Source organism: Apodemus sylvaticus, chromosome 20, assembly GCF_947179515.1.
Source record: "Apodemus sylvaticus chromosome 20, mApoSyl1.1, whole genome shotgun sequence".
Taxonomy (NCBI): Eukaryota; Metazoa; Chordata; class Mammalia; order Rodentia; family Muridae; genus Apodemus; species Apodemus sylvaticus.
In genome coordinates, this window is record NC_067491.1 from 42,020,212 (window position 1) to 42,045,729 (window position 25,518).

General features: G+C 40.6%; 1 protein-coding gene across 2 annotated transcripts in view; it reads right to left on the bottom strand.

Moving 5' to 3' along the window:
* The window catches only part of Cdk17 (cyclin dependent kinase 17), a 91,499-nt gene that overhangs the window by 17,656 nt on the left and 48,325 nt on the right, over positions 1–25,518 (bottom strand). For both annotated transcript variants that reach the window (XM_052165296.1, XM_052165295.1), the window contains 5 exons: positions 13,274–13,420; positions 9,280–9,444; positions 4,628–4,761; positions 3,404–3,529; positions 80–136 (listed from right to left, as the gene is read on the bottom strand). In XM_052165296.1, the coding sequence (XP_052021256.1) occupies positions 80–136; positions 3,404–3,529; positions 4,628–4,761; positions 9,280–9,444; positions 13,274–13,391 (600 nt within the window). In that variant the 5' untranslated portion in view covers positions 13,392–13,420. The remainder of the gene's footprint in view (positions 1–79; positions 137–3,403; positions 3,530–4,627; positions 4,762–9,279; positions 9,445–13,273; positions 13,421–25,518) is intronic.

The window sequence follows — 25,518 nt, forward strand, 5'->3', positions numbered from 1 at the left end:
TCCTAAGTTGGCAAGAATTATGGCCTAATTGAGTTCAGATAATAAGAAATGCCTTACTTTAAAATAAGAGTATACTTACCTCTCCAAGCTTCTCCAATTTGATGTAGGTTTCCATTTTCCCAAACCCAATTTCTGACTGAAAGTAAACAATTAGGAGTTTAGCATCTATTCTTAAAACGTCTTTATCTCCCAACACTAACAAGTATGAAATTGTTGAACAGTTGCCAAGTTTTAGCATCTATTCTTAAAACTGTACTTCTTTACATTCTAACTCTAATAAGTATGAAACTGTAAAACAGTTGTCAAGTTTTAAATTACATTTGATGTTAAATTAAAACATCAAAGCTTACAATTAAAATAGACTATACAAGAACTGGCTGATTTTCTGTTAATGAACATTTAAACCTCTAAGACTTTTAAGTATTATAGGCATTTAAACCCTAATGAGTCTGCAGAAGTCTCCACAAGAACTGTTCTCAGGGTTTTGTTATATTATAACGATACACAGATGTCATGCTAAAAACCATATTACGTCGAAAAAACCAACCAACCAACCAAACAAACAAACAAAAAACCAAAAAAAACCCCAACCAACCAAACAAAAAAAACCATATTATGACACGATTTAATTTAGTTTTAGCAAACCAAAATTTTTAGTCACAGGTGTATTACTGATGACTTAGTGGGGTTTTTTTCCACTCTTAATGTTTTTTTGTATGTATATGGTATTTTTATGGAAAAAAATATAGAAAACTCAAGTTTTAGAAACATTCTATCTACCTTTTGTATGACTCAGTACTAATGATGATGAAAAAGTTGGGTAAAATTATAACAGAAATACGCTCCAAATCCAAGGAAAGCTTTAAATTTCAATTTAGAAAATGCAAAAAACATGTAAGGACTATATACGGTACTGTAATGATAGATGGTGTCTGACTTGTGACAGCTGGATTCTGGACTAATTTTTATCTAAAAAGTTTAAGTAAAAAGCTAATTACCAAGATCTAGAAACTATATCAAAATGTTGCATACAAGGGTATCCTTAGAATTCAGATATTTTCATTTAAATGGCAGTGAATGTCTTGTTCCTTTTTACAGAGAGAACAACACTATACACACGAATACATGTTCATGTGCACGAGTTCACACGCATGCACATTTAAATACATATATATATACACACAAGGTAACTATAATCAATAATTGTATATGTCAAATATCTAATATAATTTAAATATTCCTCACAAAGAAATAGATATTTGTTGATAACTATTCTGCTTACTCTAATCAAAGCACACTGTACCCAAGTATTGAAATGACATTGTACCCTGTAAATACACAGGATATGCCACTTAAAAATAAACGTGTATCTAGAAGAGAACATGAATAGTAAACTGTAATTATTAAAGATACGTCTGAACAAGTAGTGAGTTTATAAAAATAAACAGCATTTCTGAGCTCCATCCACGTAGTTGGTCAGGAAATTCAGACAGCATGCCGTACACCAGTGACGTGGCTGTCAGATTCAGAGGATCAGACGCACAAGCCCTAGCCCCTCACAAGATTCTCAACTTAGTGGACTCAATGACTACATTCAAATAGCAATGAATGAATTCTTAAACGTAATTTTTAGAAAACTTTGCTTGCATATGCATCTGTTGAACATGACAGACTAACAACAGTCAGCAGCCTGTTGACACACTCTACAGAAATCATTCAGAGGACAAAGGACAAAGCTCATTTACTCCACATTTGCCAAGGACAATGCCAGGTGCTAAGCACGAGGAGAAGACAGACGCCATCCCAGCCTTCCTGCCTTAACAGACTGTGTACTCAGTCCACCATGGATTATTTTAGGATATAAAAAATAACAAGCATCATACAGACTACTAGAAATGGCTCTAGCAGCCTTACATTTTAAAACAATATCAAGACGCCATAATTTGGTCATTCTACAAATAAAGATTTTCATGGTAATCCATTCCAAGAGAATAATTTATGTTGTAACTTCATTCCTTCAAGAAATAACTTTTTATAATCTAAGCAAACCCCTGTTCAGATTACCCTTACAACAAAAGCATACAAAAATATTATACATAATAATAACTTATAGTTAATACATAATAACTTATAGTAAGCCAGCCTCTGATAGCTAACATGTAAGTTAGGTAGCAAGCACTGTGGGAGATCTGTAGCTTACTTTGGATCTAGTGACATGATGAAAATCCATATAGGAATGGTGACAGAAGCTGACACGACAGAGCCTAAAACCAAGCTTAGAAACATGACAGGAGGATGATAAAGTGTAACACTCAGAAAGGATAGTACAGGTACACAGCTGCCACCATACAATGAGAACAGACGGACTACATGCAACAGAACAGCTGGGGTCAGACTTAACACTGAACGACACGAGGGAACTACAGAAGCGCATTTGCATGGTGTGATTTTATAACAACAGTACTGTAGCTTTATATAATATACAAACTTCTTGCATATTTTTATAAGCAAACATATATTCATAACATATATTCACAATGACATAAAGTTCAAAAGATTAAGTGAGAGAACGTAGGAAGCAGGTTCCGGTATTGTAGTGTGAGTTGGTAATCCCAGCCCTTAAGAGGGCTGAATAAAGCGGGCTGTCAGACCAGCCTCATTTACAGGTCATTCCAGACTAGCCAAACCCTCTCTTGGTGAAAATGAAGTATTAAATACTTCAGAAACAACATGAGCATGTTTATGAGTAAGAAGGCTCAGATATAAAATCATATTACAAAAAGAATATAACTGAGGAGACAGTGTGACCCTGTGTACAAAACTACCTTTGTTAGCAGAGAGCAGGGATTATGGGTAAGGTGAGGAATGAGGAGTATTAAGTGAAGAGAAAAGTAGCAGGAAAGTGTCTAAAGCTTTCATTTAGTCATCTGGGGACAGAGTATGACAACACCACAGACACACTGAGCTGGAAATCTAGAGTCGGGGTACTCTGCGGAACATCTAGCATTATCACCAGCCGCACATCTAGCCCACACGGTGCACATATATCCAACAGATACACTCAAAAGTAAGATACTACTCAAGTGCTGTTCCAGTACACCCTTGAAGTATGAAAAATGACGAAATGTAGACAATAATGTGCCACAACTAAGTGAGTGACTTAAAATTTACATAGAAAAATAAACTTCAGGGCCAGGTTACAACCGAACGGCAGAGGACTTGCGTGGCGCCTGCAAACCCATGGGTTTAAGAAGGGCAAAAAGGAGGGGAAGAAAGAAAAGAAAGGGAGGGAGCAAGGGAGGGAGGGAGAGAGGGAGGGGGAAGGGAAGGAGGGAGGGAGGGATGGAGGGAAAAGACTAAAGGACAAGAAGGAAAATCAAGCAAGCCCAGGCCAGACACTTACTAAGGAGGCTCTGCGCGACCTGCGGCTCATGGGCTGGTCAAAGGGTGGGCTGCTGATCTGCAGCTTCTCCAGGTAGCCATCAGGTATCCTGATGTCTGCGGGCAGCGACAGACGCTTATTCAGGTCCTACGCAGATAAGGAAGCAGGGCATTAGACTTGGGAAGACGCAGGCCCAGGCACACTGTCCCTTAGTGATAAACCACTGAGGCTGGCCTGCAGCTGCAGTTACTTCAGGCAAAAATAGGCATTATAATCAAAGGCAGATAATATGGTTTGATATAAAGAGTTTAAAAAGACTCAATAGTTCCTTTAGCAAATTTAAGTGGGACTTTATTTTGAAATTCTTCTACATGCAGAAATACGCAGTCTGCCGCAGACTGTGACCTCTTACAGAACCGGAAGACAAGCTGTAGGAGTCAGTTCTCTCCTTCCACCACCCGGTCCAGAGACTGAACTCGGTTGCCAGGCTTGTTAGCACGTATCAAATCATCTATCTCTTTAGCCCCCTAAAATTTTATCTTAAAGCCTGTCTGATATCTTTGTAGAAAGCTTTTTAACTTATAGGGTATGCTGAAACAGTAATAGTCATAACAAAACTTCTGTCCATAAAACTATAACAGACATCTTTAAAGAAATGAATTGTTTAGTTTGTTTTCAGTATTTATTTATGTGTGTGGATTTTTTTTTTTCTTGTCAGCATGTGAACCATCTTTGTTCAGCGCCCTCAGAGGCCAGAAGGGAGCAGCGAGTCCTCTGGATTCACTGAGGACTGAACCTGGGTTCTTCTGCAGGCCCAGCAATGCTCTGTACTGCTGAGCAGTTTCTTTAGTCTTTTTTTTTTAACTTGGAGAAATAAATGTATCATAGGGGTGAATACACATAACATACCATAAAGGAGAAACTAACCAAGCAAGAAAATAAGCTATAGTTTATTTATGCCTCTTAAAGTATACGTATATAAACTATGAAGTGCTCAGATGAGTACCAAAAAGGTATGATGAAGAAAAGGTTTTCTGCAGAATGTGAACTGTAATTAATGTATACTTGCCTTGGGATAGTATTTTGGAAAAAAAATAAACATCCAGACCACAGCTCACTCAGGCAAAAAAACAGTTCTTGTTAAGTTCCATTTGCCTTTGTGATGCTCGAAACGAGCACCGCATGTTCCTTAACAAACACAAATATGCCAACAATGGTTGTGTTTCCACTTTCCTGACTGCTTACCTCCATTGAGATTCGTCTATGTATGCGATTTCTGAGGCAAACACCTGTGGGCGACTGGACTTCATCAGATGATGTCCCGGAAGCTTGGTCACTCTCACCATCTGATCCCATTTTCAGATTCTCATGAACAATATCTGTATCAGAAAAGGAGGCACTGTTTACCTTAGTATACAGTACACTTCATTATCATTGCAAGTAAAATACAGATACTCAACAAACAGAAGTCACAGTATTGAAAGTCATCTATGTTCTGGATACATGTAAGCAGTTAACAGATCAAAACATAAATGCCTTACAAGAGAAATAAGAAATCTCAGGCCAGGTGTGCTGGTTGGTTTTGGCCAACTTGACACAAGCTAGAGTCATCTGGGAAGAAGGAAAAGTCAACTGAGAGAACGTCACCATCAGACTGCCTCCAGGCAGGCTTGTGGGGGAATTTTCTTGATTAATGACTGACAGGCGAGAACCCCGCCACTATGGGCCCTTACTTGTATAAGAAAGCAGGTTTAGCAAGCCCGTAAGTAAGGTTCCTCTCCATGGCCTCTGCCTCAGTTCCTGGCTCTAGGTTCCTGCCTTGCTTGAGTTCCTGCCCAGACTTTCCTCAAAAATGTACTGTGACAGAGAAGTCACAGAACCAAAGTACCCCTGAATCCCCAGGTTGATTATGGTGTGTCTTACAGCCAAACAAAGCAAACTAATACAGAAATCAGAACCAGGATTGTGGGATACTGCTGTGACAGACCTGACCATGTTGTTATGGGGAAAGATTGTAGCAATGCTTGAAACTTTTGCGCTGGAAAAGCCATTAGCGCTGGAAGCTTAATGCTGGCAGTGGTAGCTGGAAGTAAGATGCTGGGCACAGCACAGATGGCAGAGGCAGCACAGATGGTGGAGGCCAGGCCCGTGCAGGTTCAGAGGGAGGAAGACACTATCAGGCCTCTCTTATATTCTGAATTGAGAGTCTGTGGCTTCTGGAGAGAAGCCGAGAGTGAAATGCAGCTGTTGATTATGAAGAGACCTCAGCATCACGGAGTTTGAAATCTCCTGGGAAGTATTTCCTCAGGGCTACCGCCATACGCTGTAGTCCAGAGGGAGCCACAGCCTCACCTCAAGCTGGCACCCAGTCTTGGTGATGTGTAATAAATAGTCTCCCATGTGGTACTGGTTTTGGCGGCATGCGAGCTGCAGGATTGAAGGCATAGCTGAGGCCTGGCACTCTGAGAGGCCAGGGGAAGCCATCGGTGGATGTGTGGTCTCAGTGGAGGTGTAAACCCCAGGACTGAGGGACTCCTGCAGAGAGGCTGAGGCTCATCTCAGCACCACGTGGAGAGTTCATGAAGAGCAGTTAGCTGACGCCATGCTGAATGTATAACCTAGTTACAATGGAGACTCCCAAATCCTGGAGAGTCCAGGACTGTGGGAAAACCACCAAGGACAGCAGCTGTGGCGTAGCATCAACCCGAGCCTGTGAGACCGGCTGCTGGTGCTGTGGGCGGCACAGCAGGGAAGGTGGAGCCACCCTTCGTGCAGTCCGTGGGAGCCCAGGGATGCTGAGTGAGTCCCGGAGGATGTGCATTTAGCTAAGAGCTTTGACTTACACAGTTAGAGGATGGATTTCCTCTGATCTTACTGGAACTGTGCCGTGACTTTTCCCTCTTGGGACAGGAAGTAATGTAACATTTTTTTTAATGTTAAAGAAGCTCAAATTGAGAGACCTTGGACTTTGAAGATACTTTAAAGACTGAATATTTTTTTAAAAAACTATGAAACTTTTAAAGATATATTATGTTTTTGAGTTATGTAATAGTTATATATATTAGTATGATTTCTTGGGGAAAACACAAAAGGAAAGATTAGGGTTTAATAGTGATGTGTCTGTTAAGGTGACAGGGGGCAAACTGTACTGATTAGTTTTTTGCCAACTTGACTCAAGTTAGAGTCATTTGGGAAAGTCAGTTGAGAAAACGCCTCTGTTAGACAGCTCTGTAAGCAAAACATGAGGTGGGTTTTTTTTTTCTTTCCTTCTTTTTTCTTTTTTTTTGGTTAATAATTGCTAAGCGAGGCCCTGGCTGACTGGATTCCAGGTGGCCCTCAGTTGTATGAAAAAGCAAGCTGAACAAGTCGTGTGTAGCAAGAAAGTAAGGAGCGTCCCTCCACGGCCTCTGCTTCGATTGCTGTCCCCAGGTTCCTCCCCTGCCTGAGTTCCTCCCTTGGTTTCCCCTCAGTGATAGACTGTGACAGGAATGTTTAAGTCAAAAAGCAAAAGAAAAAAAAAAAGAAGAAGAAAGAAAGAAAAGAAAAGAAAAAATATCCTCTCTCCAAATTGCTTTTATTCATGGTGTTTCTCACAGCAACACAGAGCAAACCACGGTATCGAGCACAGTAGCACAAGTACTTAATCGCAGCACTAGGATAGGAGGGGAAAATCGCTCCACAGTTTCAAACTATGAAAATTTTTACAAGAAAAATAATTCAAGAATTGAATAAAATTATATACTTGACACAGTTGAGAATTACTGTAACTTCCTTCGCTCACGGTCCAGATTCTAGTGGATTTTAAAAGGAACCTACTTTTAGACCAGGCAGCTTAGGCACACAGCTGGGCTGGGAGCCTGGTCTTTTGCTTCTAATGACAATTCTCTCATTAGATGTATCATTAGGTCAACAAGAGAATGGAACTAACTCTTAGAATAGTCTTTAAAATAGTTAAAAAGTTGCCACCCACCAGTAGCAAGACAGATGTGGTGGCACACACCTATAACTCTGGAACTACGGAGGCAGGATGGAGCAGAAGTCACCAGTCAAGGCTACAGTGAGATGCTGTCTTGAGTTCCAAGCATTACTCGCTGAGTATCTACATGGAAACTAAATTTGTAGCAGAGTGTGGTGGCGCACGCCTCTAATCCTAGCACTCTGGGAGGCAGAGGCCGGAGGATTTCTGAGTTCGAAGCCAGCCTGGTCTACAGAGTGAGTTCCAGGACAGCCAGGGCTACACAGAGAAACCCTGTCTGAAAAAACAAACAAACAAACAAACAAACAAACAAAAAAGAAAGAAAGAAAGAAAAAAATCACCCCCCCCCCAAAAAAAAAAACTAAATTTGTGCTCTCTGAAGTATCAAAACTCTGCTGAGCGTGCATAAGTTCAAGGCCTGCTTGGACGAACTGGCAGGGACATGTAAGCTCGGTGACTCAGCATTTCTGAAGCATGCCTTAATGAGGCAGCAGATTCGGTTCCCCAGAACTAACAAGCAACCAACAAGGAGACAAAACCAGCCAGCCCTGTCCTACAAGGACTGCCAAGCCAAGGTATCAATCTCAGATACAAAGAAACACTAAGTACCATTTGACTCAGCCAGGAGACTAATCATGTAACAGGCACAGCTGTTTCTGTCTCCTTCTGGATAAAAGCGAGGTGGGGGAGTGAAGGTAATGTCAGAACTTCACTAGTTTGGTAGTGGGGCAAAGAATTGATGAAACCGGAAGCACATCAAGAACTAGAGAATACCTGCTTATTCAAGTTTTGGGCCACTTATATCATCCACTGATCAACATTACTAACATTTTCAATGTTACTTTCTTAACTTGAGATCAAGATGCTTTTACACTGCTCCTGAACTGAAGATGTTCCTTGCATTTTTAAAAGGCTTACTATACACTGAAAAAGAATATGCAACAGACTCCCAGTCCATAAAACCTAAAACATAACTCACTCTTGACTACACAGCCAAATCACAAGCCAAGACCTGATTTCTTGAAGATAAATTACTCCCTCGTGACTGACTTCATATTATTGACACAGTATTACTGGGCAGGTGACACTGTCCAGAAATATGCAATGGCACACACGCCATTACACAGTGTTATCACTATTGACACATGGTGCAAATAACATTATCTCAGAGAGTAGATGACCGTAACAGGAAACCAATTAGGGGTAAGGACTCTGGAGAACTCATTACCTTGGGTTTTTAATTTAGCTTAACTGTAAACCTGTACAATATAAACTACAACAGTAGCTATGTTTAACAGCTGTAATGCTCAGCTCTCATGAACTGGCTGGAGACGACTCCGTTCTCTGCACTGTGCCAGCAGGGGTAGAGGCACGTTTCTCACAGATGAAGCTACGCTGTAGAGAGGCTCAAGGTCTTAAAATTAGGGAAATAAACCAGGAAGTCACCTACTGTGGCAAGAAATAAAGCAAACAGTGGAAATCAACGTCCAGGGACTGTAATAAACAGTCTATCTAATGGGACAATGAAGCAGCTATCTTTAAAATGATTTCTAAAATCAAAACATAATACACCACTGCCAAAAAAAGACGAGAGACATAAAATTCACAAAACCTCGCAGGTATCTTTCCTGGATATTTCAAAAGCACACAAAGGCAAAAGAATAGCCAGTCAGGCGAGAACCTACTTCTTTGACTGGTTATGCAGTCCCGACCTGAAGAGCTGCTGAGGCAGCGTCCGCTCTGCAGGACAGACATGCAGACGTCATTCTCTGCGGTAGAAGCCCTCACCTCGTCCCTACACGACTAGGGGAAATCTGACAGTGACAGTGGCTGGCCTTGTTCTGCTCCTACAGTGACACTCAGTGCGCATGTCCTAGAAGCAGATAGCTAAACTCCAGGGACCAATAAGCACGTTCGTTACCTAATCTGCTTCCATTCCTGGGCATCGCCATGAAGGAGCCGAGGCTTCCCCCAATAACACTGTGGGGTCTCCGCAGCGGGGGCTTCTTGAAGGAGCCTGTGTACTGGTGGAGGAAGGAGTGGACGCTGTGAGACGTGGGCGGCCTGCCATTCTTCACAATGGGCTCTGCGGGTCACAGGCATCCGAGAATCATTCCACAGCCGTCCCAAGAGTCAGGATCGCAAGAGAAGGGTTAAGAAAACAGAACAAAACACAAGGCTGTAACAGAGATCGTTTACACGTAAGCTCACTTCTTTGGCCATTCATTCATTCAAAGTGCAATAGTTAAGAAAGAATTCTCTATGAAAACACATTTATAGAAAATACCTTAACATTTTAGGTCGGTCCGATGATCAAAACTGGTTAATAGTTACTAATATGCCCCACCAGGTTTCTTAATAGCAAATTACTCACATCTTAAAATTATTTGCAAACCAGGCCTCCACGTGCTGACTTACCATAAACTACCATGTGTCACACAGGGCTAAATATGCTGTAGAATATAACACATGCAATTCTTACCAAAAGGCATCTAATCTGTACCTCTATTACTAGACATTCAGAAAGGTATGTCAATTAGTGAATAAAACAGAAAAACTTAAGTGTACATCAGTATGGAAGCTGAGATTATTGCTTCAAATATGGTATTCTGTTATATAAAGAATCTTTAAACAAGCGAAAGCCCATTACCAAGCAGAGACATCTTACAGTGCAATAATTCATAATCGGTTAGCTATAAATGAGGAAGAATAATATTATCAGGGCTTTGCTTGATACCTACTTTAATTTTATTGAGTATATCCCTAAAAGTGAAACTGCTGGTCCATATGGTAAGTCTATGCTTAATTTTTAGAGACAAAGAAATAAATTAACTTTTGATGATCTTAAATACTTTAGACAATTTAAAACGACTAAAGACTCGGGGCTGGGACCCTGGCTCAGTGACACTGTGCTGTCCTGCATGTATGAGCCCCCACATCAAAGTCTCACGCTAAAAAAGCAAATAAATACAGAAATAAACAATAAACACAATAAAAATATAATTTTTGAGTTATCTTTCATAGAAGGTATTTTAGGAATACTTTCTTATTCTCCCATTTATAAATTTTTCAATTTATATTTAAATAAAGCTGTTCTAAGTTGGGGCCAAGATTAACAATTTTAAGCTTATTTTTACATTCTGACTGCCAATTCAGTACGTAAAATTCAAGACTCTTGTTTTCTGGATTCGATCCACCAGTCACAATGAAAATTACAATTACAGCACAGCATTTCTAAGATTAGCCTTCAAAGTGGGACACGGTTATTAAAATTACAAAAGTCTCTCAAATTCTAGTTGGGAGGAGTACCAAAGATAACCAAAAGTACCATGTGCATTTAATTTTTCTAAGATATTTACATAATTACAGCCATGCAAGTGTATACTTCTCCATTTGTTATGGTATACATGTCTATAGTACAAGAGTAACAAATCTCTTGACCATGCATTAGATCAAACTAGAGATAGGAGATAATTGGTCTGAGGCAGTTTACTCGGAGAAGTAACAAACTATTTCACTTATTCCTTAAACTAGAATGCTCACTGTTTCAAACTAAAGAAATCGCATTTGCTTTATAAGTTGATTACATTTCCTGTAAGATTTTTAAATAGTACACACTATATACATTCTTATAGAGTACTTTGACACGAGCTCTATCTCTGTGTGCAACCTAGCTTATGTCGTTCTTATGCTAAAAACAAAATGGAAGGTGTGGGGGAGGGGAAATGTGTTTAGTACAGCTAGTAGGCACTGACATGATTAAAAAAAAAAAAGACTTAAAATTCCTGTGAAAATTACTAATGAAATCCACATTGCACAGAGAGAAGCAGCAGCAACTGACTGTGGTAGTTCAGGGTGAAGGAAAGGTCTGTCTACGGATGACTTTGGGTCTCTCTGATGAGGAAGACAGTGCCCTTAGTCTTTCTTTTTTAAGGTCTGTCACAAATAAACAACTTTGACTATTTTCAAAATATTGAGTATTTTTAACATCTTACCACTTGTTACAAACTAATCAGGTTTTAAGATAATTACCAAAATATTCCAGAAAACACTGGATTAGTCTAAATAATCAATTAGCTCTAAAATGTCAGTGTACCGTCCGTGACTCAGTTTTATTAAAAACCTTTGTCTGATAATCAAATACTCATAGGAATGCACTCCAAAAGCCACCTACCATGATGTACTCTGTGCCTCTTTTATCTCTGAGCATCGCTGGCAAACACTGGCCAGAATTTCTAGCACAATAATAAGCAGGCTGGATTCAACCATTATTACCACCAAGAACCCAGTGGGGATCTACGAGAAGAGCAGGGTTCTGCTCCGTCTAGCTAGCAGATTCTCTTAGAAGAGGAATAAATCTTACAGAATCATCTTCAAGATTTGAGATAAATGTAAATTTTGCCCCCTACATAGAATGATAACCAAATTATGGTCTTGAATTTCTTACTGAGCTCATTTTTCTCTGTTCTTGTCAAAAAGCAGACCATGAAGGAAAATATTAGGAAACCAAGACAGACCATGAGAACATATGAAAGGTCGCCTCGGCTCCGCCAGCAAACAATGAAGTCTGAGGAAGACAGGCAAGGTCTGAGAGACCTGCGCAGGATAGACTGACGTCCCCGGGTGGGTACAGCAGTACTTCAGGGCCTTAGCACATCCACGGTCCTGGACCACCACTGCTAACCGGCACAGCGCACTGCGTCTCTCACCCCACAAGCCTTCCCTGCAGTGAAGCAGGTGACCAGGCCCTGAGCACCGCCAGAGATCTCTAACCAGGTTTTCAAGCTTAGGCAAGGGAGCTCCCAAGACACCTAAACCCATGGCATATTATTGGCTGCTTTTATCTCCTTCCTCATTACTAGTTCATTCCTAGGTTTATTTTGGCTTTGAGTATATAAGCGTTCTAAAACTTGCACCAAGTTTATATTTTAGTTCAATTTAATAAACTCTTTAAATGGTTACATTAAAATTTGTTCGCTACTACTTTGCATTGCAAAAAGTACTATCTAATGAAGCACAGTGATTTTGTGATTTTGTCTCTGTCATAGGAGTTCCTTAATGCTATGGACACAATGTAGTACATAAAATAAGAAAATAGCAAACCTTTATCTGATGATCTTTATAATCTATAAAGACAGTCAATACATATCTAGAATGCTATATAATGAAGCCACAACTAGGAATTTTACAACCTTACTATCCTATATACACTCTGTATATTTAATACAAATATTTAAATGATAATTTACCAATAGTTATTTAATAATTAGCATAATTTTATAGCATATATAAGAACTTGAGAACTAGTAAAACCATAAAGTCACTCCTGGGAGTAGGTCACCAAGGACGCTGCAGGCGGGGGGAGAACAGGACATGCCATTAACCAAGTACATTCAGGTCCGTCGTCTGTTCCCAAGAACCAAAGACTGAAACAAAACTACCATCTTCAACTTGTCTGAAGAGAAGGTAAGTGTATGTATGTATGTATGTATGTATGTGTGTGTGTGTATGTATGTATATATGTAAAAGATTTATTTATTTATTTTATATATATGAGTACACTGTAGCTGTACAGATGGTGGTGAGCCTTCATGTGGTTGCTGGGAATTGAATTTAGGACCTCAACCCCACTCATTCCAGTCAGCAACGCTTGCTCAGTCCCTGCTTGCTCTGGCCCAAAGATTTTATTTATTATTATTATTATGTGTAAGTACACTGTAGCTGTCTTCAGACACATCAGAAGAGGTGTCAGATTCCTTGACAGATGGTTGTGAGCCACCATGTGGTTGCTGGGATTTGAACTCAGGACCTCTGGAAGAGCAGCCAGTGTTCTTGATTACCAAGCCATTTCTCCAGCCCCGGTAAGTGTATATTTATAACATAGGTAATTCCCTTCTCCCCCCGCAGATACTCACCGTTGTCTTTGCTACCGCTCTCCTCTATGGTCATCTGTTCGGCCAGCTCCGACAAGGACTCATCGATAGCCTGGCTTCCCCTGAGCGTGAGGGACAGTCTCCTCTTAAACTTTTTCATCCTATCAGTTGGATGTGGCTTGAGAAAATCTGAAGGTAAAGAACAAACAAATTATTTTTAAGTATATTATTGCTGAAGAAAAGTGTCATTCTGAGCTTAAGAGTTTACCTTCAAAATAGGAATCGATTCATTAATACTCACTTCCAGCAAACATCACGGAATCTAAACTTTTTCTTTAAAAATATATCGTCTGATTAGTGCTCTATTTAGTTGGCATCAACAGAGGCTCAAACTTTTTATGGAACTCAACAGTTGAGACATTAAGAACGGTGAGACTATAAGGGGTGAAAGCCCCTAGACCAGGCTGCCCTCTGCCAACTCTGAGAGTGACTGCCACTGTGGAGCTGAGGTCCCAGCCCAAGTCTCACCCACCATCCAGAAGCAGTCGGATCCCTGCCCTGTTCCATTTTCACGGCAGGAAAAGGCTCAAAGACCTTCCCTGAGCAAACCATCAAATACCAGGCAACAGAACTAAGACTTAGAGGTGAGACTAATATTTCCTTTTTCTTTCAATTCAAACATCTCTGACAGGATGCATGTTACCATTCATAAGGCGTCAAATGTAAGTGGCAGTATTTTTTCCTGTCTTATTAATCGGTGGAGACTTACTAACTGAAAAACAAGGCAACTGTCCCCCTAAGAAACGCAATAATTTACCTTACTGTCTTTTCTAATTGCTCTGTATGACCTACATGTAAAAAGCCAACTTACCAGAGCACTTTGCAAGCTATCCTAAATAAAAACAAGGGTCTTTACAATATCCCGATGCTAAAATAAATGCAGCTGTTGATGCTTTCCATCTGTGTTTTACTCAATTTCTCATTCTAAGGGTATACTCTTAAGTTTGCTGAACAGGTGACTCACGGAAAGTTTTCGTTACTCAGTCTGGAGAACACGAATACAAACTTGTAACTGATAACTTCTATATTTGATCACTCCCTAATATGTATTGACTGTACTTTCAAAAATTAAAAAAACTTCACCATAATAAAACATGAAACGACACACGTTGAAAGGCAAGTATTGCAACTGTAATCTAATACAGTTTCTCGTCATCTCCTAGCTCCAGTCTTAAAACAGACTGTGGTACAGCGTGGGTTAGACCTGATACTGGAACAGACAAGTCTGTGCTGAGTGCCCAGGAGCGTGCGGTCCAGTTGACCACTCATCATCCTCCTCAGCTGCGTCTAGCCTGTGACTAAACCCACCACCCACTTGCCAGGCTGTTCCTTTTTTCCGTTATAGAACTCCCATTCGATTCTTTTCTATAGATTCCAGTTCTCTGGTGAAATTCTCAGCTCCAGCATCTGTTTTCATGAACATACTAATCACCATATTTTAAAGTTCCTGTCTGTAACCCTATAGTCTGCAGAACCGGGTGATCTGTTTCTGCTGCTGGCTTTTTCTCTTTTTTGCTGTCTGGGTAGCAGTATTTTACAGACTGTCGGACAGTGCATGGATGGCGAAGCGAAACCAGAGGAATACTGAGGTTCCAGATGCGGTTATCTTCCTCCACAGAGGCTTTATTATTTTCCCTAGCTGGAGAGCCAGGTAGACACGGATCACAATCCAATGACGGACAGGGACTGCTGGAGACTGAGCTCAGACACTGAGAGTTTGACCCACTCCCGCATTACCGTCCCTTCTACGGTAAGGTCTCAAGGGACTACAACTGTAAATCTAGGGCAGAATAACAGCAGCGGAGGCTGTTAAGTAAAATAGATAATAATTACATATATAAATATATAAAATATTGTGTTAGTCAAGGTACTATATAGATGTCAATGGGAAGCAGCCCAGTCTGCTAAACTTGACTCCAAAGAGACATGCTAACTGTAAGACATGGCCTAAATGTGCCAACTGTAGACATGTCCTAAACATACCAACTGCAGACACATCCTAAATGTCTTAGCTGTAGACACATCCCAAATGTCATCCATCTCTCTGCTTTGCTTCTGTAGCTGCACCTTTAGAACAGCTCTGCCATGACAGTAACTAATTCAGGACATCTGCTTCTACATCTTAGATATTTAAGGTAAAGAACATCGCTTTCATCTACCATTTCATTTCTCTAAAACTTTATGCTCCAGCTCGACAAGGTGGCTTACACTATAGTCCTAGCACCTGGGGGTTTGGCTGATGCTAGTACCTGGAGAGTATGGACTTCACCGGTAGACTGGGGCTGCAGAGTGAGGCCTTCTCAGAAGTCAAAGAACAGAAATAAGAACAACAGAAGAGCCTGACCACAGGAGCCCTTCTTTCTAAGGTTAAAGCAGAACCAGGCCCAGCAGAGAAGGAACTAATAAGCAGACTTGGATACCTCTACATCGTCTGAGGAGAACCTCATCTGTGAGAGAAAATCGATAAACCCTTGGAATACTTCATGTGTGATGAGTGCCTCTATACATTTGAGACTAAATCAGTGCTGAAGATCAAACCCCGTACCTCATGCATGCTAGGCACCACTCAAAGCCAGCTCTCAGGCCCGATCAAAAGCCTATCAACATTTCAGCCACCATTGTCTCTAAGGTAGTCATACGGTCCCTCGTGTTTATCCAACTAAATAGTATCATTGCAGAACCCTGACAGAACATTTTTTAAAGTGTGCTGGTCACAGATCTTGCCTATTGTTCTAGAATGGCAAGGAAGAAAAATAATAACACATAACATAGATCAATTATATATAGCCGCTATATTTTAATACAGTGCTGAGTTTGGCTATCCGAAATATATGCCAGTGAGGCTAATGAGCACCGCGAGGTGGTTAGTGCCAATGGAGCTGTGCTGAAAACGCAAAATATAGAGTTGTCATGAAAACAAGAGTGTGGAAATCCCTTCATAATTGTAGACACACACACACACAGAAAACAAAAACAAAAACAACAACAACAACAACAACAAAAAATGAAAATACAAGTCCTAGACCCTGGAGGAAGGGTGGAAAGTGGAAAATATTAATAGATACAGATTCTTGTTTTCCAAGAAAAAGAACTCTAGAGATGGAAAACAGCGGTAGAAACTCGAGAGATAGGAAACACGCTAACACAGATCATTAAATAGATCTTGGGGGGTTTAAGTAGATCCAAGAGGGGATGCGATAATTTCTTATTGCAGTGCACCTGAGTAAGAGTACACAACAGGGAAGGATCCACTTATCCACAATCTACAACAGGACAATTTAATATTTATTTTGTCACACAAGGCAGAAAATTCTAGTAAATAAAGAGCTGAGCACAGGGACATTTGAGACCCTGTCACACAAGTACACACACGAATACCAGGATCCTGAATATTCTAGAAGGACAGCAAAATTGAAGACAAATACATTTTAAAAAATAAATCTTCACCTCCAACTCCCCAACTCTGATGACAAAGACATGAATATAATATACACAGGCTAGTAAGAATACAGAGAGATCCACACTGAGACACTTCTTTACTAAAAATAGAGAAGTCTCAAGTTAAGAAATCTTGAAGCGCCAGAGTGAAGCTATTCAATCTCCACGAGGGTTCCTCAACATGATTAAAGACTGGTGATGTATTAGAAACTGAAAGGCTAGGAACAGCATATTTAAATATGAGAAGGAAAAAAGAAAATGTTAGCCAAGAATATTATATTCCGCAAAACTATACTTTGGAAATGAAGAAGAGATTAAGGCATTTGTTCCCAACAGAGCTGCCTAACCAAGTGCAGGAAGGCTTCCAGGGCAAAGGAAAATTACAATAAACTGAAAATCTCAACAGCCAACTTACAACAATTGTTAGAAAATCACACATATACACATACAAACCAGAACTTGAAAATGCTACACATTTAAAGTATAGACTTGACAGACATATGCAGGATTCTTATTAAACAACAGTGCACACTAACTCTTCTCAAGTGTGCACAGAACGCACTGCAGACCAGACCACAAGACAACAAAACATACTGAAAACATGGTTTTCTTTTTTGGTATTAGACCCAGGGGCGTGTGTGTGTGTGTGTGTGTGTGTGTGTGTGTGTGTGTGTATATATACATATCATACATATATATGCCAGGCTTTACTCCTGAGATATATTGAGATATATTCCTGGCAGAAGTGTGTATGTATGTGCATCTTTTTCTGAATCTAATAAAATGAAAATAAGTATCAAACAAGGACAATTTACAAATATGTAGAAACAAAACACTCCTTAGGCTACAGAAGAACTCACAACTGACCACAGGATATACCTTATAATAAATGAACACACTAATACAACACACCCAAACTTACAAGCTAAGTGTCAGGAAAACTTCTAGCTCCTGAAAAACATCCATAGTTCCCTCCCTCCCTCCCGCCCTCCCTCCCTCCCTCCCAGGCTCAGGGATCATTGTGGGAGAGGGAGCAGAAAGAGTGTGAGAACCAAGAGAGGCAGAAGAGTGGAAGGAAAGTGTCCTCTGGACACGGCGGAGCAGCTTCGCATGCGGTGCAAAACCTGTGTGAGCCTAAAGCAGGCCAAGATCCAGCGGGAGAGGGAGTGGCGCACGGGTCTGCCCCTAGTCAGGGGTAAGTCTTAGCTCCCAGGAGAAGGGTCAGTCTTCTCTAATGGCACAGCCCTCAGTAAGTTAAATAAATCACACCCCCAAATCCTCAGGACTTTACAAGATAATGTTTTCAGTTCTGCAAGAAGCTGATTGTTTTCTTTAAGCATTTTTTTTTCAAATATACTGTTTACTAGTCAATAGGCTAAAATTTTAAATATAATTAAAATCTGACTTAAAAGTCTTCAAACTTAAGATACTTTGTCATCAAGATTAATCAACTGACTGGCAAATGATAAGTCTCCACAAGGGGATTCTGTTTTAAACAGCTGCTTGGTTTCAGTGAATTCAGAAAGTAATCTACTAGAAAAGTCATCTGATGCTTTTAATCATCATAGTCTCACTGGACAGAACCAAAAGAGTGATTGTAACTATTTAAGGTGGTGCCCCACCCTGATACACAGCTAGAAACAAATGAAAAAAGCCCATTAAAAAGGAAACACATGGACAGAGAACATTGGAACATCATTTTATAAATGAAACAAATTTTCCATTTAGTTATGTACTCTAGCTACACCTATTTTGCCAAATCCTCTTTGACTTTGGGGGAAAAAAAGTGACTTTAGGAGCTAGAGACGTAGATCAATGGTTAGGAGCACAGTTACTCTTCCAGAGGACCTGAGTTCAAGTCCCACCCAGCACCCACATGGCTGCCGATCGCAAGCATCCAAGGGCACCAGGCACACCTATGGTACACAGATATACGTGCAGAGAGAACACCAATACACATAAAAAAATAAAATTAACTTTTAAAACACTTGCTCTCATGACTATGTCCTATAGTTTAAAATCAATCACTACTGTCTGATAAAAACTCAAATTCCTCCACTATAACTCAAAGATACAGTTCTCCTTTTCTTTGGTATTGAGGATCAAGTGCACTCCACTGCTGACTACTATATAACTTCAAGGCCTGGAAACCACTTGGGTATGTGTGGGGCAGGGGGTGGGGTAGGGGTCTCCAAATCAAAAAGTAGAGGTGATGAAAACACATCAAAGAACACAGGGTTAACCTGTGGACCCTGTGCAGGACAAGGAAAGGGGAAAACTGGGGAAAAGCATGGGGGGGGGGGGGTCTAAGACATGATGTCCCTGCCCAAGACTGATATTTTTATCAAAACAGAGCCTTGGATTGATAATACTTTCATAAACCTAGAAATAAAGATATTGCTTAGATCAGAAGTTCTCAACTGGAGGATTATAACTTATAACAGTAGCAAAATGACAACAATAAAGTAGCAATGAAAATAATTTTATGGCTGGGGGGGTCACCACAACATGAAGAACTCTATTAAAGGGTCACAGCATCAGGAAGGTTGAGAACCACTGACTTGGTAGACGAGAGTATACAGCTTCTTTATTGACTGAAAAAGACCAAAAGATATTTTCGTAACATGTAACTATACGCCATGAGCCATGAATTGTGACTACCAGAATTCTGTGCAAATTATCAATAACAGTGGTAATAAGTTTATAAAATATTGGAACTAGACAGGTATCATTAAAAATTAACAAGAGATTTAAAAATCTGAAGGGAATAAACAACATACTTTAATAATCAAGGTTAAAAGGACAGGCTTACGTTCTTCAGTCCTGCTGCTAAGTAACTATAATCTCAGGCTACTGACTTAACAGTAGGGTTTTTTTCCCTTTAAGACTTGATTTTGCTATTTTTAATTATGTGTAGTCCCACATGTCTGTTGAGGTCATGTGTACATGCTGGCAGAGGTCAGAGACATCGGGACCCCCTGTTTGTAGAGTTACACAGGTAGCTGGGAGCCAGTTGGGATAAGGAAGGCGTTGGTCTGTTACCCAGCACTGGGGATGGCAGAGAGGATATACTATACTGTTCAGACATACAAAACTTTCAAAGAAGTTCTCCTTTGAATCCTAAAATCCCAAAATATGTGATTCAAGTTATCTAGTTAGTAGATGAACAGACCGACAAGAGAAATAAAAGCAGGAACTGAGAAGATACGGGGCCTGGTAAGAGAAACCATATATTTTCTAGTGTATTTCAACAACCAAACTTTCTCTAGTTTGGTTGCTGAATGTTCCCCAAAGGCCTAGCAATTAGAGTGCCACTGGGATACTGAAGGGGCAGACCTGAGGAGATATGGGCCTGGTAAGAGAAACCGAGTCTCTGAGGGTGTGCTGTCAAAGGATGGCACCTCCATTCCTCTGCTCTCTCTCACACTTGGCCATGAGGTGGTCTTCCTCCGTCAAGCACTCCTGCCAGAATGGACGGCCTGACCGTAAGCCCTAAAAGAAGAAGGCAGCCAGTACCAGACTGAGACCTCCAAAACGGTGAGCCCACATAAACCTGAGCTAGCTAAAATAGTCTGCAGCAGAACCAGGAAGCTAGCACAGTAGTTACACATTATTCATAGTTAGATGGAGGTACCCATCTTAATGGAGATTCCAACAGAAAAGACATTAAGGCCTGTAATATTGATCATTATGGAGAAATCAGCAAGGGAGTGTGTGCCGAGATGTAATTACTCTAACTCCAAGACCCGGAAACCACTTGGGGGGAGGGAGGAGCGTTTAAAATAAAAAAAAAAAAAGTACCAAATACATCAAAAAACACAGGGTTAATTTTCGGGCCCAGTGCTGAGGAACGGAAAGAGTAAGCTTGAGGCTCATTTGAACGTAAAGAATAACAGGCAAAATCTAAGAAAGTACGCTGCATCCTGACAGGCTGATTTGTTTCTCCTCTGGAACATCGTACAGGAAGTGGTGAGGAACGGCCAGCAAGAAGGAGCAGCTTTGATCTCCTGAGTCACCGCGGTGGAAAGGCCCCGTCGATCCTCGGATGTGGATTCTGGAGAGCTTTTATATAACTTACAACGTCAGGATTTGGTTTCAACTGAAGTTTAGAGGCTAGTTGTTAAAGTAAGATCCATCCCTTTAGCAGATACCTTCGGCCCTTCACAATAATCTACAAGCATGCTCATTAGATAAAATATCCATTGTGCACCTTGTGTCTATAGATCTTATTATATCCGTTTTTTAACTAGGTGGAGAAGAAACAAGAACAAACAAACAAACCCAGCATCACCGCCCTTGGAATAAGTAGTACAGAAGAACAAACAACCGAAGAAGGAAACTGAGATGCTCAGACACCTCTGCGCCCACAGGAGAGCCTGTGGAAGAGGAGGGAGAAGCCTCCGTACTGCAGAGCCTCAGTAACTACAATAGGAAGACAGTCTCGTATTGTTCCCAGCACAAGGCTTTGATAAAAAGATAAGTATCTGTTGTAATTTAACAATTTTTTCTATATTTTTATTACATTTGTATATTTGTGTGTGTGTGTGTGTGTGTGTATGTGTACGTGAACAGGACAACTTGCAGAAGTCAGTTCTCTCCTTCCACCACTGGATCTCTGGGACTGAACTCAGGACATCAGACTGGGTGGCAAGCACGTTATCTACCTACTGATCCATCTCGTTAGCCCCAAGAATTTTATGTAAATTGCTAACCAGGAACTAGAGAATTGAAAAGGGAAAAGGGAAGAGATGGATTATCATGAAAGCAGGAATTGCACAGAGCTGAGGCAAAACAATGAGGAAGTAGCTGGAATTATTTCAGTTCAGAGCCTTGAAACAGAAACCCTATGAACTGAACCTCTGAAAGGAGTGAGCTGTTATGTTAGCAGGATGCTAGAAGCCAAGAGCTCAAGCCAAGGGGCTCAGCAGTGGCCACATGCAGCTCTCTGAGGAGCGAGCACATGACTAGCTCATTTTAACTAAGCTTTGATGAGGATGGGTATATGGACATGCAGAAGCCGCACACTAGAACCAGGACATGCAGAAGACGCACACGAGAACCAATCGCCACTCTGTTCCTGCCAGGGTAGCTCTGTGGCTGCCAGACATGAGAGGAAAAAGAAGACAAAGCTCTCTTGATACTCCTTCTAACAACACCCCCACTTCTCCCAGGTACACTTTCTCTTGGCACAATGTAACAAGGGATGGAGCAAAGGAGAAACAGTTTCCTAACAGTCTGTAGGACTCCTGCTCTACAGGGCACAAATTTAGCATGTGTCAGAGGCTACTAAAAAACGGATTAGTAGCCAGAACCACTCGCATGATTTTATTTCTTCATTTTTATGTACTTGCAGTAATGGTTTGCAAATATTTAGTTATAAAAATCTAGTTAAGAACATTTGGTATTTTTCTTATGAATTCTGAAGTAATTATGTAAATACTAAATTAAGGGCAAACACTTAAAAAAAAACAAAGTTTGAAAAAAATAACCTTTTATGGATCTTATAAAACAAAATCAGAAATTCAAAATCAGAACAGGAAAAACTGAGTAAGTCCTAATTTGACATCTACATAGAAACCTTAAATTCCCATTTACTCAATGTTCACCAAAGAAAAAGATTAATGAGGATTAGTGAAAAGTATTGCATTTCTTTCATACTTAAGTCGTTTCCCCTTTAATCTAAGCCTTATTCATCTTTGTATTCTCACTGGCTGAAAGGTTGTCATTCTCTGTTAAAATGTAATGTTCGTCATTTTCAGCATACCTCTATCTATATTTTTAAAATCTTATTTCCTTAAGTAATGGTGTTTTTAATGTTTTCTGCTCTTTTTTTTTTTTCTCTAAACATGCCCTTCAAGAGTCAAGCACAGATCTTTGGCATGATAAAATTTTCTTTGGTACCAGGAAAACTTAACCAAGTAAAACAGCTGTTTGAATGTTACAGTTAATTGTTCAATGCAGTAATCACATTGAGCTCCTGAATGTTATTACTAACCAGTAAAGAAATGTGAGTTATACTTAATTAATTAGGGCAATCTAAGGTTAGTTATTGTATAATTAAATAATTAATGGGGGAAGGTAGATATATAACTTATCACTTGGAAACTGATCACCATATTCAGCTGGTCATCAATAGAGCCGTTAAGAACATTCTGTAGGTGAAATATCTCTCCTGACTGAGCAAGTCAGAGAAGGAACAAAGTTGAAATGTTTACAAAATAAAGCTCAGAGTTGGGCACAGTGGCTCACACCTATAATGTCACAGTCAGGAGGCTGAGGCAGGAGGGCTAGTGTGACTTTAGGGCTAGTCTGGGCTAAATGGCAAGTTCTAGGCTATCCTGGACTACAGAGTACTTTTCTGACTCAAAAAAAGAGCAAACAAAGAAAACCTAAATGAAGCCTTTGTAGTGAGTAGAGGAATAGTCCGAGAACAAGAAGAGAGACCTAGACTTACCAACGAGAAGATGAGTGTGAGGCTACGCACACCGTAGCTGGGGCGCAGTGCTCAGTGGGTAACTGTGCTGAGCAAATGTGAGGATCTAGCTTGGCTCCCCAGCACCCACATGAAAGCTGGCTGCACAGCAGGCATCTGTAATGCAACCCAGGGATAAGGATCCAGACAGGCTGACCAGAATTTAAGCTTCAGGTTTCATGAGAGATCTCCTCTCCAGAAGTGTGAGAACAACTGATGAAGTAACCAAATGCCACCTTCTGGTCCACAGACACACACACACACACACACACACACACCAAGAAACAATGGTTTGTTATCAGAAAAGAGTTGCTGCTCCTTTGCAGAAGATTTTAGGGAAAGGGTAGGTGTAGAACAGTCCTGGGTCTATTTTACCTGCTGCATCTACAGGAGCTCCAGGAAGATTACATTAAGTATTAAAAAAAAAAAAAGAAAGAAAGAAGCCGGGCAGTGGTGGCGCACGCCTTTAATCCCAGCACTTGGGAGGCAGAGGCAGGCGGATTTCTGAGTTCAAGGTCAGCCTGGTCTACAGAGTGAGTTCCAGGACAGCCAAGGCTAAATAGAGAAACCCTGTCTTGAAAAACAAAAAACAAAAAACAAAACAAAAAAAAAAAAAAAAGAAAGAAAGAAAGAGTAGGAAAGAACAGAGCTCTTTATTTAACATGTAATAGCAGGCTCAGAATACTGTTCCCTTTACTAAAGGTAAACTAGAAGATCCAGTGTAAGATCTGCCCCCCCCCCCCCCAGTTAAGAAATCACTGAAATGTCACTCTTTTTATCTATTCTCAAGCATCTCGAGGCTAGAACTGGGAAGTGACAAGAACACTCCCTCCTTCTTTCAAAGGTAAGAAAAGAGGTTACCCTGAGGGCAGGAGCTTCTCACGTGACCCCGCATGTAAATTGTGTTAACTTGCTCTGCTCTAAGATGAAAGCAATCAGGCCCATCACAGTGCAGCAGCTGGTCAGTCAGCTGCTGGGAGTGGACAGCCAGCAAAACAGCTTGGGAGCCGTCTCTGGGCACTGTGCCTCAGAGTCTGAGTGCCAGCCAATCCCAGGACCACTTGGTCCTCAAGGGTGTTTTCCACTCCTCAACTTATTAAGAAAAGCAAACAAACAGAAAAAAGCCTCCTTTTATATTCCAGGTATGGAAGTATTTTATGCTTTAATATGAACTCGAAAGTGAAATATTTTGTATTTCTATATGGAGCCAGTATTCTCGGTCAAGAGTCCAAGGGTCTACCCTAGAAAACGGAGCTGAAGGAAATATAGGAGGAAGCCCAGTTCCCCTTCACCTCTAAAACCATTCGGAAGGCTGATGGAAAGGAATAGAAAAGTCCCTAACTCCTAGGTAACTACAAAGTCCTTAAAAAACCAAAAGACAACAAAATGAGCATGAATAGTTACAGAAACTGTAAGGTGTACTAATTACAAAAATCAATGTAGTATTCCAATTCTGCTGGAAAATCTATGTTAAAGTTCTCAAAAAAAAAAGTACTTCAGTCTTACTATTAATTTTTTTAAGTCAGATTTTCTTTTAAATCCAAGATAGAAGGTACAGTCACTAAAAATAAGAATTTAGTGAGCAACTAACTTAGAACCGTTGGTAGTTCAGGAAATTGTGTGTGTGTGTGTGTGTGTGTGTGTGTGTGTGTCCTAAACCTTTTAAAACAAATAATAAAGGACTCAAATGTGCTTACCAGTTTTTTCCTAGATGAAAGCCTGGGTCCCCAATAAGAATTCCTTATAAAAATAAACCACACACCAACAAATACACAACATTTCTGGCTGATTTAAGAGTGAAGGGAAAACTTGAAAACAGGCGCAAAGCAACCGATGCCAAAGCCACTTGGGTGTTCAGAACCTTGCCGACTTTCAGATGTCTTCCTCACACCCGATTCCAGGACACTGTTCCTAGGGATGGCTCTAGGCACTAACACCGCATTGGTTTAGGCAGTGTTCGACTCAGTCGTAGAAATATTGCCGGAAGTAAAGCTGACTACGAAGAGGAAAAAAATGAAGGCCAAACTAGGCAGAAGTCTCTTCGAGGGTTAGCATTAAATACGTCGGAGCCAGCAGTCTTAGAGAGGTACAGCCACATTCCGACTCTTAAAGGAGACTATTAAAGGAGCGTCTACCATACCTCACTCACAGAAGTCTTTTTATTCCCCTAATTTATTTATACGTGCATGCGTGTATAGTTCTCGCATGTACAAGAACTATTGTGTGTGTCCTTGTGTCTCAGAGACTGAGCTCAGGCCGGCAGGCTTGACAGGAGCATCCACCCCTGTGCCATCCCACCAACACTCAATTTGAAAAC